Source organism: Panthera leo, chromosome B3 (genome assembly GCF_018350215.1).
Source record: "Panthera leo isolate Ple1 chromosome B3, P.leo_Ple1_pat1.1, whole genome shotgun sequence".
NCBI classification, from domain to species: domain Eukaryota; kingdom Metazoa; phylum Chordata; class Mammalia; order Carnivora; family Felidae; genus Panthera; species Panthera leo.
This window is the reverse complement of record NC_056684.1, coordinates 28,271,841-28,289,439: the sequence shown is the minus strand read 5'-3', so window position 1 is coordinate 28,289,439 and position 17,599 is coordinate 28,271,841. Positions and strand designations below refer to the sequence as shown.

The window sequence follows — 17,599 nt, the reverse complement described above, 5'->3', positions numbered from 1 at the left end:
CATGAACATGAACTCTCCATTTATTCATATCATCTTTCATTTTTCTCAGCAGTTTTTTCCATGTACAAATCCTTCATTTCTTTTACATTTATTCTAAATATTTTCTTCTATTTGATGGTGTTATGAATGGAATTGTCTTCTTAATTTCATTTGCAGTTTGCTTATTGCTAGCATATTAAAATGTTAATTCACTTTTAAATTTTTTGTGTATTTAGACTTGCTAAACTCATTTATTCCAGTAATTGTCATCTGGATTCCTTAGTATTTTCTGTTAGGGTCATGTCGTCTCCAAAAACAGTTTAACTTCTTCCTTTCCAATGTGAAGTGTTTTTTGGCTTTTTGCACTAGCTGGAAGCTCCAATACAGTGATAAATAGAATGGATATCTTTGCCTTGTTCCCAGTCTTGGAGGAAAAGCTTCAGTTTTAACCCTTAATTATGATGTTAATTGTAGGTTTTTCACAGATACCCTTTATCATTTCAGAGATGTTCTTTTTTATTCTTAGTCTGTTGAGAGTTTTTATCATGATTAAGCTTTGGATATTGTCAAATTTCGTTCTGCACCTTTCAGATAATCTTATGTTTTTGGCTTTGTGTTATATTAACATGAGGTCTTAGCTCAGTCTGCCATAACAAAATGCCACAGACTGGGTGGCTTAAAAAAAACAAAAAAATTATTTTCTCATGGTTCTGGAGTCTGGGAGGACTAAGAATAAGGTGCTGACTGATTGATTTGCTGGTTATGACTCTCTTCCTGGCTCATAGATGGCCACCTTCTCCCTGTGTCCTCACATGGCAGAGAGAGCTCTCTGATATCTCTTCTTATCCCATTAGACCAGGTCTTCTTATGAACTAATTACCTCCCGAAAGCCCCATCTGCAACTATCATCACACCAGGGGTTAGAGTTTCAACATACGAATTTGAGGGGGACAGACTTTTAGTTCATAACATATGATGTGTTATATTAAATGATCTTTGGGTGTTAGTCTGATCTATTTGTGTGTGGTCTGAGAAGTACACTCATACTTAAGGCCTGGCTTATATTTTGTGTTAGTCGTCTCTCATCTCATTGCATGAATTCGTGCTCCATCAGCCAAGAATGTATAGGTGGTTTGGGTCCACTCCAGTCTCTGCTATGTACAGCACAACCTGTAGTCAACCCAAGACATGAAAAGCTTAACATGCCCCTTTGGCTGTCTTGCCTCAGGATTTCCCTAATAAACCCTCAACTGTTCTGCTGGTTGGCTACTCGCCCCACAGAGGCCTACAACCACTGACTCCCCACTTCACTTGCTACTGCATTTAGCACTTTAGCTGACAGCTCTTTGATTCCAGTTAGACTTTTCCATCAACAACAGCAAAGCTGCTGGTTTTCACTTCCTGTCTATCCTGGTTAAACTACAACTGTGATAGAACTAGAAGGAGTGAAATAGCAAATATGCCACAAACTCACATAGTTCTTCCCTGAGATCATTTTCATGGATTAATTCCTCTCAGCATTTGTATGCCCATAGTCCATTGAGAGCACTGAAATGGTTGTCTGGCAATTTTGTCTAGCTTTTAGTTACTTTTAGAGGAGAGGATTTGAAGACCATGTGCCTCCAATCATGCCAGAAGTGAATCTCTAACTTCACTATCTATTATAAATAGAGATATATAGTATTCATGGGAGTTACTCAGTAAATGGCAGTTTACCATCCTCCAGGCTCTTAATGATATTTGGCAAAAGAGAATTTGGAGTTAGTTATTGTTGGAAAAATAAGCAAAGACTTTGACCTACTTTTAAAACCCCGCTGGAACTATAAATTCTTAATTCTTCGTAGCTTTGAGTTTCAAAGAATGTGAAAGTAGAGTATATGTTATTCCTAAATTTGAGATTCAGGACCACCTCTGATATAATGTACAACACATTGGATTGCTTCTTTCATCATATATGTAAACGTGTTCATTGACTTTCTGCAGAGTAGCAGGGACCAGGCAGGGCTTCAGAAAACAGAGACTAGGGGCATGTGGTTGATGTGTAGATAGAGTTCCAGCTCTTTATCTTCATCTCTTATGTAAAGAGATGGCATAAAAGAACAAATTAACTTATATTTTTAAACTTCAGTAAAATTGGGGCACCTGGGTGGCTCAGTCGGTTAAACGTCTGACTTTGGCTCAGATCATGATCTCACGGTCCATGAATTCAAGCCCTGCATCGGACTCTGTGCTGACAGCTCAGAGCCTGGAGCCTGTTTCAGATTCTGTGTCTTCCTGTCTCTCTGACCCTCCCCCGTTCACGCTGTGTCTCTCTCTGTCCCAAAAATAAGTAAACGTTAAAAAAAAATTTTTTTTAAGTTAAGTAAAATAGTTCATATCTTCTAAATGTAAGTGCCAGAGTCCCCACTCTTAGCAGTCTTCTTTTTCTTTATTACAATTAGTAATTGTGGTCAAAGCATGGTATACAGCTGGTTGATAGGCTACATTTTGGCCATTAGTGCTAATTGCTAATTTATTGTTCAGTGATAAACTCAATTAATTGAGTTCTCTCAGGGGAAGTTCCTTTATAGATGTTACTCAGAAAATGAACAAGGAGTAGGGAAATGGCATCATTCAGGTCCTCTTCCCATGACCAAGAGCTGCTTTTGTGCATCCTTACACCACAACAGGTCAATGCTCTGATCCTTAGCAAAGTAGGGAGATCCACAAGGGTTTGATGTGTACCATTTTACTGCATGCACTTCTTTCCTCTGCCACTGGTAACTTTCACCTTATTCAGGTGCACAAAAAAAAAAAAAAAATCTGATGTTAACAATTATTACTAAGTAACAGATTTATATAGTGAGAGGTATTTCTTTTTCAAGTATTTATATTTTAGACCACTTTTTTCTGTGGAATAAAAATTCTTTTCCTCGGTAAAGGAATTCAGGCATTTCCAGGCAGGTGAAAAATTACCAGAAAAAGGGCAGCTCTTTGCAGTCTTATTAGTGATGTATTGCCTAAGCATTCCTAGGAAAGTTCAGCAAATGTTTACTGTGTCCCTGGCATCATACTAGGTGGTAGGAACACAGAATAAACAAGACATGATCATCACTGCCCAGATAGTTTAAGTTATTTAATTATAATAAACACTCTGAAGACACATATAAGGTACTACAAATGGTCCCTGACTTACAAAAAAGCAATTGGCATTCAGTGGAGATTCATATTTTGAGGGGTACCTGGGTGGCTCAGTCGGTTAAGCATCCAACTCTTGGTTTCAGCTCTGGTCATGATCTTGCAGTTTGTGAGTTCAGGCCCCACATCAGGCTCTACGCTGACAGTGGGGAACCTGCTTGGAATTCTCTCTCTCTCTCTCTCTCTCCCTCTCTCTCTCTCTCTCTCTCCCCCCCCCCTCTCCCTCTCTCCCTCTCTCCCTCTCTCTGCCCTTCCCTGCCTCTCTCTTCCTCTCTCTCTCTCTCTCAAAATAAATAAATAAACTTTAAAAAATTAAAAGATTCAGATTTTGAACTTTTTCTTTTCCCAGGTTAGTGATGTGCAGTAGGATACTGGTGATGCTGGGCAATGGCATTGAGCCACAGATCCCAGTCAGATAGGTGCTCATGAGGGTAAACAACCAGTATACTTACATACACTTACTTGTTGGGTTGTATCCATACAACCATTCTGGTTTTTGCCTTCAGTTCAGTATTCAGTAAATTACATGAGCTATTCAGCACTTTATTATGTTAAGTAGGCTTCACATCCAGCATGGAGCCCACTGCAGGGGCCTGAACTCACGACTCCGAAATCAAGACCTGAGCCAAGATCAAGAGTCAGACACCCAACCGACTGAGCCACCCAGGCACCCCAGCACTTTATTATTAAGTAGGCTTTGTGTAAAATGATTAAGTGTTCTGAGCATGTTTAAGATAGGGTAGGCATGGGGTGTGTAACTGGCTCAGTCAGTAGAGCATGGGATCTTGATCTTGGGGTCCTGAGTTCAAGCTTCATGTTGGGTGTAGAGATTACTTAAAAAAAAAAAGGGGGGGGGTATAGCCAATCTATGGTGTTCAGTAGGTTAGGTGAATGTATTAAATACATTTTCAACTTACAGTCTTTTCAACTTAAAATGGCTTTATTTGGATGTAACCCCATTAAGTTGTGGAAGATTTATGTAGAATATACAATAGGAAGAGCTCACCTGGTCTTTAGACATCAGAGACTTACCTTCCTTGAGTTTAACCCATCTTTTCTCTCCTTTCCAGCACAGTTTATGACTTTTAACATATTTGGGGGTATTTTTATTTTTTGGTAACTTTTTAAATACTTTTTTAAAAATAATTCGTTTTAAAAAAAACTTAAAATTTGAAGAAAGTAAAGGAGAGCCAGTGTACCCCTTGCTCAGGTTCACTAATCAGTATCCTTTGATCTAGAATAGTTCCTCAGCCTTTCTTTATCTTGACCCTGACATTTTTGAAGAACACAGGCCAGTTATTTAGTAGCATTTCCCTCAGTTTAGGTTTTTCTGACAATTCCTCATTAGCATTCAGGTAATGCATTTTTGACAGATTCTTTATATGTACACATTTGAACTATAAAAAAGATAAAGAGATTAGGATTTATTTAGATATAATTCATGTTTTCTCCAACTAGGAACAATATTGGGGACACAACTGACATGGGGTTAACTTTTCTTAAACTAGTTTTGAAAGCTCTTTACAACCTCAGTGATTTATATTCCTCATTTTTTGTTTTAAAGACAGATGTGCATTATTCAATACTGTCACTTCTTCTGTGTCTGTCTGATTCTCCTTCAAACAGCAATTATGTGGAAACACCAAGAGATAAAGAAGTGGGTATGTTACCAAATGCTTTAATATATAACAAAAGTAAAATTGGTTTTATTGTCAGACATTGAGATTTTATAAAAAGTTGTAAAAATCTATGAAACTAAAATATTCTCTTGCTTTGGATACAATTGCAATTGCAAATCCTCATTTAAAATATAAATTTTGACTTTGTCAGTTAAACTACTTTCAATTAGATAAAGAGAAAAATCACTTTTGAAGATGAAGTTAAAATTTAAAATGTATTAGAATATCAATTTATTGAGTATTTTGATATTTTTGAACTTTTGTTTTCTGAGTGTATTTTATTTGAGTTTTGTTAGACTTTTTTCCTATAGCTTTGGGAGTTTTTCCCCCACATATTTTTTATAAAACTAATGAGTTTCTTCTGTTACATTATAGAAAAGAAAGATGATTTTGACTGGGGAAAATACTTGATGGAAGGTGAAGAAATTGCCCTTGGTCCGAATGTAGACACACCAGTAAGTAGCAATAGTTTAGCTATTGTAAATACAAATACATGCCAAGTGATATATTATTTTTATGGTTCCTTCCACCCTAGAGCAACTTAACTAAAACAGGAATACTCTTCATTAAATTAGAGTAGTTTATTATCAAAGATTTATTAAGATTTTGCACTGAATTAATAGTACTAGAAAGTTGAATGGAATGAATGTAAGTATCCCTTAAGGAGCTGTGACTCTAGGGGCGCCTGGGTGGCTCAGTTGGTTGAGCGTCCGACTTCGGCTCAAGTCATTATCTCACAGTTCTTGGGTTTGAGCCCCGCATCAGGCTCTGTGCTGACTGCTTGCTCAGAGCCTGGAGCCTGCTTCAGATTCTGTGTCTCCTTCTCTCTCTGTCCCTCCCCCGCTGACACTTTGTCTCACTCTGTTTCTCAAAAATAAATAAATGTAATAAAAAAAAGAAGCTGTGACTCTTGGGGGGCTTTGCCACCAAAAATAATTCCATGCTATAATAGTAACTTTCAAGACATTTAGAAAAAAGTGTCATTTGGTTTAGTTTTGCTTTTCTTCTGAAATTTTCTTAATCTTATCATCTAGATAGCTCTAGTCACTACACACTCTAAGGGTAGGTATATTTCCCTTTTTAATCAGAACTGGTCTGAAGAAAGTGAAGACGAAGATGATCAACAGCCCTTAAGTAGAGAAGACTCTGGGATTCAAGTGGACAGGACACCATTAGAAGAACAAGATCAAAACAGAAAATTGGGGCCTCGTGTCAGCTGGAAAGGTACCATGTGTTCTCAGATGCTGGCATCATTTTCTCATACAAGAATTCTCTGGAAGGACAGGCAATCTTTGGGGATCAGTTCTGTGTGATTTAAGATATTGGTAAGCTCTGGCATCCTCATAAATGTTTTTAAACCATTAGTAGATCTTTCTTCTATAGTGTCTAAGAAGTGGCACTACAAAATTAATGTTGAAAAGGGATTTAGAGTGAAATTCTGTTCCTTTTTTATAGTTCTGAGAACTTTGATAGTCCTAAATGTTAGTTTGTTTTTTTATTAGAGAAGGGTTGACTTTGCTAGTTAGTAACTAAATAAAAGGAGAAAAGATCTATACAATTTAATTTTAAATTGGAATGTCTGCTTTTTGAGTTTTAGTGAGGAACTATGAATTGGTAGAATCTAGAAAGAAGTGGAAGCAACCTCAGAGTTGTATTACTTCTCTAGTTGTATTACCTCTCATTACTTCTCATTTTGTAGGTAAGGAAACAAAGTCCTGGTTACATTGTTTTTTTTGTGGTCATGTAACTGTGAAACTAACCCCTTCACTAACCATGAAGCTTGGGATATGTAACCAGACTCTGTTCACTGTACTTGAACCTTGCCACATGGACAAAGAAGTTAAAGCTGATTTGGCATCCTAATGATTTTCTGGCTTATTTTTTCTTTTTAACTTGTGTATTAGACCTTTATCAGAGCACATCATCATCCCTAGTCCATGGAGGAACTTTTAGTTTGGTTTATATCATCTCTTCTGCTATTTCTTTTTTTTTCAACGTTTTTTATTTTTATTTTTGGGACAGAGAGAGACAGAGCATGAATGGGGGAGGGGCAGAGAGAGAGGGAGACACAGAATCGGAAACAGGCTCCAGGCTCCGAGCCATCAGCCCAGAGCCTGACGCGGGGCTCGAACTCACGGACCGCGAGATCGTGACCTGGCTGAAGTCGGACGCTTAACCGACTGCGCCACCCAGGCACCCCAACTCTTCTGCTATTTCTGATTCTCACTTCCCTTTCCCTTTTTCTGCTAGCCCAGTTGTAGGCACTATTCTAATGTATTTGATACCTGTGTTATCACATATGTTGGGTTCCTGTAAAACATATTCTGTTGATTGGTATATTCTGTTTTGAAATTATGTACTGGTATTATCCCATGTGCAAAGCTTTGTTCTATTCCTCTTTTCATTTATCTTTATTTTAAATCTGTCCATGTCACTCTTGAACCTCTCTTCTGTCACTCCTAACTGCTACATAGGTTTCTGCAGTTTGCAATACCACATTTCTATTATCACTTCCCTGTGGACTGTCTTGAGCTGCCTTTGCCCCCCCCACCTAGTGCCATGTGCATTATGGACCTGGCCCCCACAATCTCCTCCCTGCTTGATAAGATCCACCTCTCTGGTTTGGGGTACTTTTGTTTCCATTTGCATTTGACTGTTTGGGATAAGTACTTATGGCTCCTCAGCTCCTTCAGTTTTTTTGTTTGTTTGTTTTATCCATGTTAGTTAACATACACTGTGGTAATAATTTCAGGAGTAGAATTTAGTGTTCCATCAATTACATACAATAGCCAGTGTGCATCTCAAGTGCCCTCCCTAATGTGCATCACCCATTTAGCCCATCCCCCCCACCTGCTGCCCCTCCAGCAACCCTCAGTGTGTTCTTTGTATTTTAAGAGTGTCTTATGGTTTGTCTCCCTCTGTTTTTATCTTATTTTTGCTTAGCTTAATACACTCTGGTTCCATCCATGTTGTTGCAAATGGCAGATTTAATTCTTTTTGATTGCTGAGTAATTGTGTGTGCGCATGTGTGTACACACACACGTGTGCGCGCGCACACACACACACACACACACACACCTTCTGTATCCATTCATCAGTCAATGGACATTTGGGTTCTTTCCCTAATTTGGCTGTTGTCAGTAGTACAGCTATAAACATTGGGGTACATGTGCCCCTTCAGATCAGCATTTTTGTATCCTTTGGATAAATTCCTTGTAGTGCAAATTACTGCGTAGGTCTATTTTTAATTTTTTGAGAAAACTCCATACTGTTTTCCAGAGTGGCTGCACCAGTTTACATTCCCAACAGCAATGCAAAAAAAAAAAAAAAAAAATCCCCTTTCTGTGCATCCTTGCCAACATCTGTTGTTTCCTGAATTGTTAATTTTAGCCATTCTGACAGGTGTGAGGTGATATGTCATTGTGGTTTTGGTTTGTATTTCCCTGATGATGAGTGACGTAGAGCATCTTTTCATGTGTCTGTTAGCTTTGTGGATGACTTTTTTGGAAAAGTGTCTATTCATGTTTTGCCCATTTCTTAAATAGATTATTTGTTTTTTTGGGTGTTGAGTTTGATAAAAGCTAGAACAATTCTAAAATTTGTATGGAACCAGAAAAGACCTTGAATACCAAAGTAATGTTGAAATAGAAAAACAAAACTGGAGGCATCACAATTCTGAACTACAAGCTGTATTACAAAGCTGTAATCATCAAGACAGTATGCTACTGGCACAAAAACAGGCACACTGACCAGTGGAACAGAATATAGAACCCAGAAATGGACCCACAAAGGTATGGCCAACTAATGTTTGACAAAGCAGGAAAGAATATCCAATAGCAAAAAAAGACAGTCTCTTCAGCAAATGGGGTTGGAAAGCCTGGACAGTGACATGCAGAAGAATGAACCTGGACCACTTTCTTGCACCATACACAAAAATGAACTCGAAATGTAAGGCAGGAAGCCATCAAATTCTGCTAGAGAAAACAGGCAACAGCCTCTTTGACTTCAGCCGCAGCAACTTCTTACTTGACATGTCTCTGGAGGCAAGGGAAACAAAAGCAAAAATGAACTATTGGGACCTTGTCAAGATAAAAACATCCTTGGGTCGCCTGGGTGACTCAGTTAAGAATCCGACTTCAGCTCAGATCATGATCTCACAGTTCATGGATGTGAGCCCCACGTCGGGCCCAAGTGCTAACCACATTATGAACAATTTACAGGTCTGAGTACAACAAAATAGAAAAAAAGAATCAGATTCTGTTTGAAGTATCCCATGAAAAACGTTAACTAGACAACAACTGCAATGTTAAATCTAGGAATTAGTATCTAGACATACAAAAGACTCTGAAGGGTGCGGTTGGGAAGGAAAGACATGAAACCCGAAAGAAAACAAGAGGGATATCAGTGGCCACTTCACAGAAGAGGCAAGACTGAAGGAGCTTTTTATCTTTTTTTTTTATATTTATTTATTTTTGAGAGAGAGAAAGAGGTGCAGTGTGTGAGCGGAGGAAGAGCAGAGAGAGAGGGAGACACAGAATCCGAAACAGGCTCTAGGCTCTGAACTATCAGCACACAACCTGATGTGGGGCTCAAACCCACAAGCCATGAGGTCATACCCTGAGCTGAAGTCGGATGCTTATCAGACTATAAGCCACCCAGCCACCCCTTCCATAAGCATTTTAGAAGCAGTAGCAGTTCTTTTTAAAAATCCAGCTGGAGGGGCACCTGGGTGGCTCAGTCGGTTAAGCGTCCGACTTTGGCTCAGGTCATGATCTCACAGTTTGTGAGTTCGAGCCCTGTGTTGGGCTCTGTGCTGACAGCTCAGAGCTAGAGCCTGCTTTGGATTCTGTGTCTCCCTCTCTCTCTGCTCCTCCCCTGCACATGCTCTTTCTCTCTCTCTCTCTCTCTCGCGTTCAAAAATAAATAAAAACCATTTAAAAAAATTACAAAAAAAATCCAGCTGGAATTTTTATTGGGATTGCATTGAATTTATATATTTAGCTTGGAGAGATTTAATATCTTTACTTTGAAAATACCTACATTAATTCTAATTTTTTGTCCGACGATTTGGGAATTCTCTTTATAAAGATTATAAGTATTAATTTTTACATGTGTTAATCATTTTTGCTGTGAATGATGTCTTTTTTGTTTTATCACTGGTGTATGGGAACACTGTTGGTTTTTGTAAATTGTTCTTATATCCAGCATTTGCTGAACTTATATATTAATTGTAATAGTTTGTTGATTCCATTGGGTTTTTCTTTCTTTCTTTTTTCTTTTTTTTTTTTTTTTTTTTTTTTTTTTTTGAGACTGAAGTGTTTAGGAAAGATGAAGTTTTGGTTTTTTTAAATGTTCTTCAGAGAGAGAGAGAGAGAGAGAGAGAGCGCGCGTGAGTGGGAGAAGGGTAGAGAGAGGGAGACACAGAATCTGAAGCAGGCTCCAGGCTCCGAGCTGTCAGCACAGAGCCTAACTTGTGACTCACACTCACAGATGGGGAGATCATGACCTGAGCTGAAGTCAGAGGCTTAACCGACTGAGCCACTGAGGCGCCCCAGGAAAGCTGAAGTTTTAAAGGTGTTCCCAGAATTTTAAAAAATTCTATTTTCCCCAGCTCCCAAATTGTAACTGAATATTGGACAGATTAATTGATGGTAATTTTATAGTATTTGGAATTGGGAATAATAAGGTTTTTCATCATGGGCACAAGTGAAAGGCACATGCTCTTTTTAGAACTGTGATGTTTCAAATGTGCATTTAACTAAATTCATTGAGCTCTTGCTATTCATCATATATTGTCAGACTAAAAATACAAAAAAAACCAGGAAACATTATTCCTTCATATGAAGAACTCACAGTATAGTGTGGGAAACTATATTGTTAACAGATAAACTGTGATTCAGTGTGATAACTGCTATAAATAAAGTGTAATGCTTTAGAGAACCTAAAAGATGGAACAACTTTGAGAGAGGCAGGAAAGGTTCATACAGTGAGAACAACTTAGAATTTATATTTGTGGTCTTGAAAATAGTTATTTCCAAAACTATTATGCAAAAGGAGCCATCTGGGGAAACTGTTTAAAAATACTGATTATAGGAGAGGAGCCAAGATGGCAGAACAGCATGGAAGCTTTTTGTGTATCTCGCGTCCATAAAATAACAGCCAGACCAACGCTAAACCATCCTACACACCTAGAAAACCAGTTGGAAGATTAACACAACAATCTGCACAACCTGAACCACAGAATTCAGCAGGTATGTAACACGAAGAGCTGAACTTGGGGAGCAAGAAGCCCTGAAAGGTAGGGAACCCCTTTTGCGGGTGGAGAGAGGACGGAGACTGGGGAGAGGGGGAGCATACAGGAAAATCACCCCTCCCCAAAAGCAGCTGGAGAGAAAGTAGAAAATTGGAAATGGCCGCAGGGACTAAACTAAAAAGGGAGAAAGGAGAGGGTTTAAATTCCATTAGGACTGTAAACAAGGGGAGCGCAAAGGCTGCAACTCCACAACTTGATACCTGACAGTGCTCTGGTGGGAAAGGTGAATCCCCAGGAACAGAGTGGGGTCCGGGAGGTTCTTGGGCCACACGGGGAAAGCGGTTCCACTGCTGGAAGGACATTTGGTAGAGACTGTTGAAGCCACCTGGTCCCAGCAGACCCCGGAAGGCAGCCACATTCACTGGTGCTGGGACAAGGTTGTTGAGGGTGAAGCCTAGTGTCAGATGTGTGTTGTGATTTTCCATGGTCCCTGAAACACTGAGGCCACACTGTCTCGCGATTTTTTGGGGGGGCAGGCTGGCAGCTGGCTGCAGTCTCGGGTCACCGTCAATAGCAGGATCCAGTGGGCCATAGCTCATTCGGCCATCGCTTGGTGAGACCCTCCCACAGAGGGGCGGAGCAGGTCAAAGCCACAGTCCTTCAGAAGTAAGGGACCCAGGGAAAACAACCACATCTGAGACAAAACTTGGGAGAGAGGTACTCCCTGGGGCCTGGTCACAGAGAGTGGAAAAGTGGGGAGTGGATGAGAGCTGAAGACGGATAACTCGTGCGCGACGCTAATCTGGGAGAACAGACTGGGTGGCACCATTTTTCACCACTCCCGCGCATGCGCACTGTTGAGCACTACAACAATCCACCCCAGTAGGCTAGCAGCACCATCTAGTGGAGAGCGGATCTGTTACACTGAGCCCCACCCAACTGGGCCAGTTTCGCTCTTCAGGAACACAAACCTCACTGCCGGCTTAATCTATGGACTATAAAGAGCTACTTTGACCTACCTCTAGAGGAAAACAAAGCAATTTCAGTTCTACTTCAATCTGTTAGCAGGTTCATCTACTCAATTTTTTTCTCTCTCTCTTTTTCCTTTTTCTCTTTTACAATTCTTTTCTTTTTCTTGAATACAGAAAGAGAAAAAACTCATTTTTATTTTCAATTTTTATTAAAAATATGTTTAATTTTTATTACTGTATTTTTTACTTTTGTTTAAATTTTCTCAAATTATACTTTATTTCCATCATTTTATTTTAGTCTACTTCAGTGTACACACCTTTTCAAATTTTCAAACAATTTCCTTTTTTTAATTTCTTTTTTTCTTTTAAAAATATTTTTATTTAATTATTACTATATTTTTTGCTTTTATGTAAATTTTTTCAAATTCTATCTTACTCCCATCATTTGATTTCAGTATACTATATTCACTTTTTCAAATTTTCAAACGATTTCTTTTTTTTGCCTTTTCCTTTTTTCTTTTTATCTTTTTTCTCTTTTTCATTTTTTTTTCTTAAATACAGAAAATGAAAAAATTCGTATTTATTTTTAATTTTTATTAAAAATATTTTTCTATACTTTTTTCTACTATATTCTCTACTTTTGTGTATTTTAGTCTACTTTAGTATATTCATTTTTTCAAATTCCCAAACGATTTCCTTTTTTTTCTTTCCTCCCCCCCTTTTTTATTTGTTTTGTTTTTTTTTTGTTTGTTTCTCTAATCTGTCAAACCACTTTCTACACCCAGACCAAAACACACCTAGAATCTAGCATCATCTATTAGATTTTTGTGTGGGTGTGTTTTTAATTTTTAATTTTAATATTTTTTTAACTTTAATTTTTTTAATTTCAATTTTTCTACCTCATTAAGTCCTTTTATCCCTTCAAAATGACCAAGTGAAGGAATTCATCCCAAAAGAAAGAGCTCAAAGAAACAACAGCCAGAGATTTAACACAGACACAAAGCAAGATGTCTGAACCAGAATTTAGAACCATGATAATAAGAATACTAGCTGCAGTCGAAAATAAATTAGAATCCCTTTCTGCAGAGATATAAGAAGTAAAAAATAGCCAGAATGAAATTAAAAATGTTGTAACTGAGCTGCAATCACAGATGGATGCAGCAGCGGCAAGGATGGACGAAGTGGAACAGAGAATCAGCGATATAGAGGATAAACTTATAGAGAATAACGAAGCAGAGAAAAAGAGGGAGATTAAGGCAAAAGAGCACGATTTAGGAATTAGAGAAATCAGTGACATATTAAAAAGGAACATCAGAATCATAGGGGTCCCAGAGGAGGGAGGGAGAGAAAAAGGGGTAGAAGGGTTATGTGAGCAAATCATAGCAGAAAACTTTCCTAACCTGGGGAAAGACACAGACATCAAAATTCAGGAAGCACAGAGGACTCCCATTAGATTCAACAAAAACCAACCATCAACAAGGCATGTCATAGTCAAATTCACAAAATACTCAGGCAAGGAGAGAATCATGAAAGCAGCAAGGTAAAAAAAAGTCCCTAACCTACAAGGGAAGACAGATCACATTTGCAGCAGACCTATCCACAGAAACCTGACAGGCCAGAAACGAGTGGTGGGATATATTCAGTGTGCTGAATCAGAAAAGTATGCAGCCAAGAATTATTCCTGTATTATCCCATTTTATCTTCATAACAATCTAATAGGTACTTTTCCCATGACTCCAAAGAAGGAAAATGAGTCAAGGCAGGCCAAGCAATGTGCTCACCTGGGCTCATGTAATGATATTGGAGCAGACATCAACAACACAAAGCAGCAGACTTGCCAGGACCCAGCTTGATCTCACCTGCTCAAGTCTGTCTTTCCTACCACTGGGTAGCTGCGTGGTCCCAGACACTGAGCTGACCTCTCTATAAGGTGATGCTAGTAAAACAAATCAAAAGCCAGGACACAGTCACACAGTGAGAGGGACAAAGGGAACACTGGCCCATCTGAGGAGTGGGAAGGCAAGTGCTCCTGGAGTGCTGAGTAAGCATATTGCCTTAAAAGAATCATAAGCTAGTGATTCAGTAAGTGTGTGTGAGGGTCAGGTCCTAGGATCTAACATTTTGGGGAAGGTATTTGGGGCAGCTTCTTTCTCATTTTCAACTTGATGTATGCAGTCAGATGCTTGGATGTATGCAGTCAGATGCTGGCTCTGCTACTTACCAGGCACATAACCTTGGACACGTACTTCATTTCTCTTTGTCAATTTCCTCATCCATAAAGTGGGCCTAATAACTGCACCTACATTTGAGGGCTACAAGGATACATAGTATGTAAAGTACCCAGAACTAGAGTTAGCCACACTGGTGTTACTGTAATTAAACTTTTATTGAAACACAGCCACACTCTCATTATATATTGTCTATGCCGCTTTGATGTTACAACAGTGGAATGAGATAGTTGTGATAAATATTCACTCTCTGGACCTTTATAGGAAAAATAACCCTGGCTTAGAACATTGCTGGAGCATAGGTACTCAAGATGTTATTTAAACCCAAACTCACTTCCAGAATGATAAGCCTGAGTATGTGCACAAAGATAGAAACAAAAGTATTGACTATGGTGGTGACAAATGTGAAACAACAATGTCAATTAATAAGAAGCTGATTATATATATTATAATATGTCCATGTTATGGAACACTATACAGATATTAAAAAGGAATGAAGGAAAATTTGTGTATATACACTGTGTATGCCAACATATAAATATCTCCAAGATCTTTAAATGAGCCAAAATCATCAAATGGATAGGTACAGTGGTATATGCAATATAATCTCATTATGTTACCAAAAGAACACACACAAAAAAACAAAAACTATGTGTATGTACAGAAAAGGCTATATAGTACCACAGAAGTACTGAGGAAATTTCACTTTTAATATATATAGTTCTGGGGGCGCCTGGGTCGCTTAGTTAAGTGTCCGACTCTTGGTTTGGGCTTAGGTCATGAACTCATGGTTCATGGGATCAAGCCCCGCATTGGGCTCTGCACTGATAGCACAAAGCCTGCTTGGGATTCTCTCTCTCCCTCTCTCTCTGCCCCTTCCCTGATTGCACACTCTCTCTCTCAAAATAAATAAGTAAAGTTAAAGTATATGTATTATATATGTTATGTACAATATATATAATTATATATATACACACACCCACAGAGTTCTTTAATTTTTTAATAACTGGAAGTTTTATCATTCTTTTCATGACTTAAAAATATTACTCAAGATTACACCGTGCATATTTTCAGACCACAACGTTATGAAACTCGAAATCAACCACAAGAAAAAATTTGGAAAGGTAACAAATACTTCGAGACTAAAGAACACCCTACTGAAGAATGAATGGGCCAACCAAGAAGTTAAAGAGGAAATTAAAAAGTTCATGGAAGCCAATGAAAATGATAACACCACAACCCAAAACCTCTGGGACGCAGCAAAGGCAGTCATAAGAGGAAAGTATATAGCAATCCAGGCTTTCCTAAAGAAGGAAGAAAGATCTCAGATATATGACCTAACCTTATGCCTTAAAGAGCTGGTAAAAGAACAGCAAATAAAACCCAAGATCAGAAGACAGGAAATAATAAAGATTAGAGCAGAAATTAATGCTATTGAAACCAAAAAAAAACCAGTAGAACAGATCAATGAAACCAGAAGCTGGTTCTTTGAAAGAATTAGCAAAATTGATAAACCACTAGCCAGTTTGATCAAGTTAGAAAAAGGAAAGGACCCAAATAAGTAAAATCAAGAATGAAAGAGGAGAAATCACAACCAACACAACAGAAATAAAAACAATAAGAGAATATTATGAGCAATTATATGCCAACAAAATGGGCATTCTGGAAGAAATGGACAAATTCATAGAAACCTCTACACTACCAAAACTGAAACAGGAAGAAATAGAAAATTTGAAAAGACCCATAACCAGTAAGGAAATCGAATTAGTAATAAAAAATCTGCCAAAAAAACAAGACTCCAGGGCCAGGTGGCTTTCCAGGGGAATTCTACCAAACATTTAAGGAAGAGTTAACACCTATTCTCTTGAAACTTCTCCAAAAAATAGAAATGGAAGGAAAACTTCCAAACTCTTGTCTCTGAAGCCAGCATTACCCTGATTCCAAAACCAGACAGAGACCCCACTAAAAAGGAGAACTATAGACAAATTTCCCTGATGAACATGGATGCAAAAATCCTCCACAAGATATTAGCCAACCAGATCCAACAATACATTAAAAATATTCACCACAACCAAGTGGGATTTATACCTGGGATGCAGGGCTGGTTCAATATCCACAAAACAATTAACGTGATTCATCACATCAATAAAAGACGTAATTCATCACATCAATAAAAGAAAGGATAAGAACCATATGATCTTCTCAACAGATGCAGAGAAAGCATTTGACAAAATACAGCATCGTTTCTTGATAAAAACCCTCAAGAAAGTAGGGATAGAAGGATCATACCTCAAGATCATAAAAGCCATATGAGCGACCCAATGGTAATATCATCCTCAATGGGGAAAAACTGAGAGCTTTCCCCCTAAGGTCAGGAACAAGACAGGGATGTCCACTCTCCCCACTGTTATTTAACACAGTACTGGAAGGCTTAGCCTCTGCAATCAGACAACACAAAGAAATAAAAGGCATCCAAATAGGCTAGGAGGAGGTCAAACTTTCACTCTTCGCAGATGACATGATACTCTATATGGAAAACCCAAAAGATTCCACCCAAAAACTGCTAGAACTGATTCATGAATTCAGCAAAGCTGCAGGATATAAAATCAATGCACAGAAATCGGTTGCATTCCTATACACCAACAATGAAGCAACAGAAAGAGAAATCAAGGGATCGATCCCATTTACAGTTGCACCAAAAACCATACAATACCTAGGAATAAATCTTACCAAAGAGGTGAAAAATCTATACAATGAGAACTATAGAGAGCTTATGAAAGAAATTGAAGAAGACACAAAAAAAATGGAAAAAGATTCCATGCTCCTGGATAGAAAGAACAAATATTGTTAAAATGTCAATACTACCCAAAGCAATCTACATATTCAATGCAATCTCTATCAAAGTAACACCAGCATTCTTCACAGAGCTAGAACAAATAATCCTAAAATTTGTATGGAACCAGAAAAGACCCTGAATAGCCAAAGCTATCTTGAAAAAGAAAACCAAAGCAGGAGGCATCACAATCCCTATACTACAAAGCTGTAATCATCAAGACAGTATGTTACTGGCACAAGAACAGACACTCAGATCAGTGGAATAGAATAGAGAACCCAGAAATTGACCCACAAACATATGGACAACTAATCTTTGACAAAGCAAGAAAGAATATCCAATGGAATAAAGACAGTCTCTTCAGCAAGTGGTGCTGGGAAAACTGTACAAGGACATGCAGAAGAATGAACCTGGACCACTTCTTACACCTTACACAAAAGTAAACTCAAAGTGGATGAAAGACCTCAATGTAAGACAGG

At 38.3% G+C, this 17,599-nt stretch overlaps 1 protein-coding gene across 7 annotated transcripts in view; it reads left to right on the top strand.

Annotated features, from left to right (window-relative positions):
- Nucleotides 1-17,599, top strand: part of TUBGCP5 (tubulin gamma complex associated protein 5) — a 65,741-nt gene that overhangs the window by 10,691 nt on the left and 37,451 nt on the right. For all 7 annotated transcript variants that reach the window (XM_042941291.1, XM_042941290.1, XM_042941293.1 and 4 more), the window contains exons 4-6: nt 4,721-4,817; nt 5,211-5,290; nt 5,924-6,059. In XM_042941291.1, the coding sequence (XP_042797225.1) occupies nt 4,721-4,817; nt 5,211-5,290; nt 5,924-6,059 (313 nt within the window). The remainder of the gene's footprint in view (nt 1-4,720; nt 4,818-5,210; nt 5,291-5,923; nt 6,060-17,599) is intronic.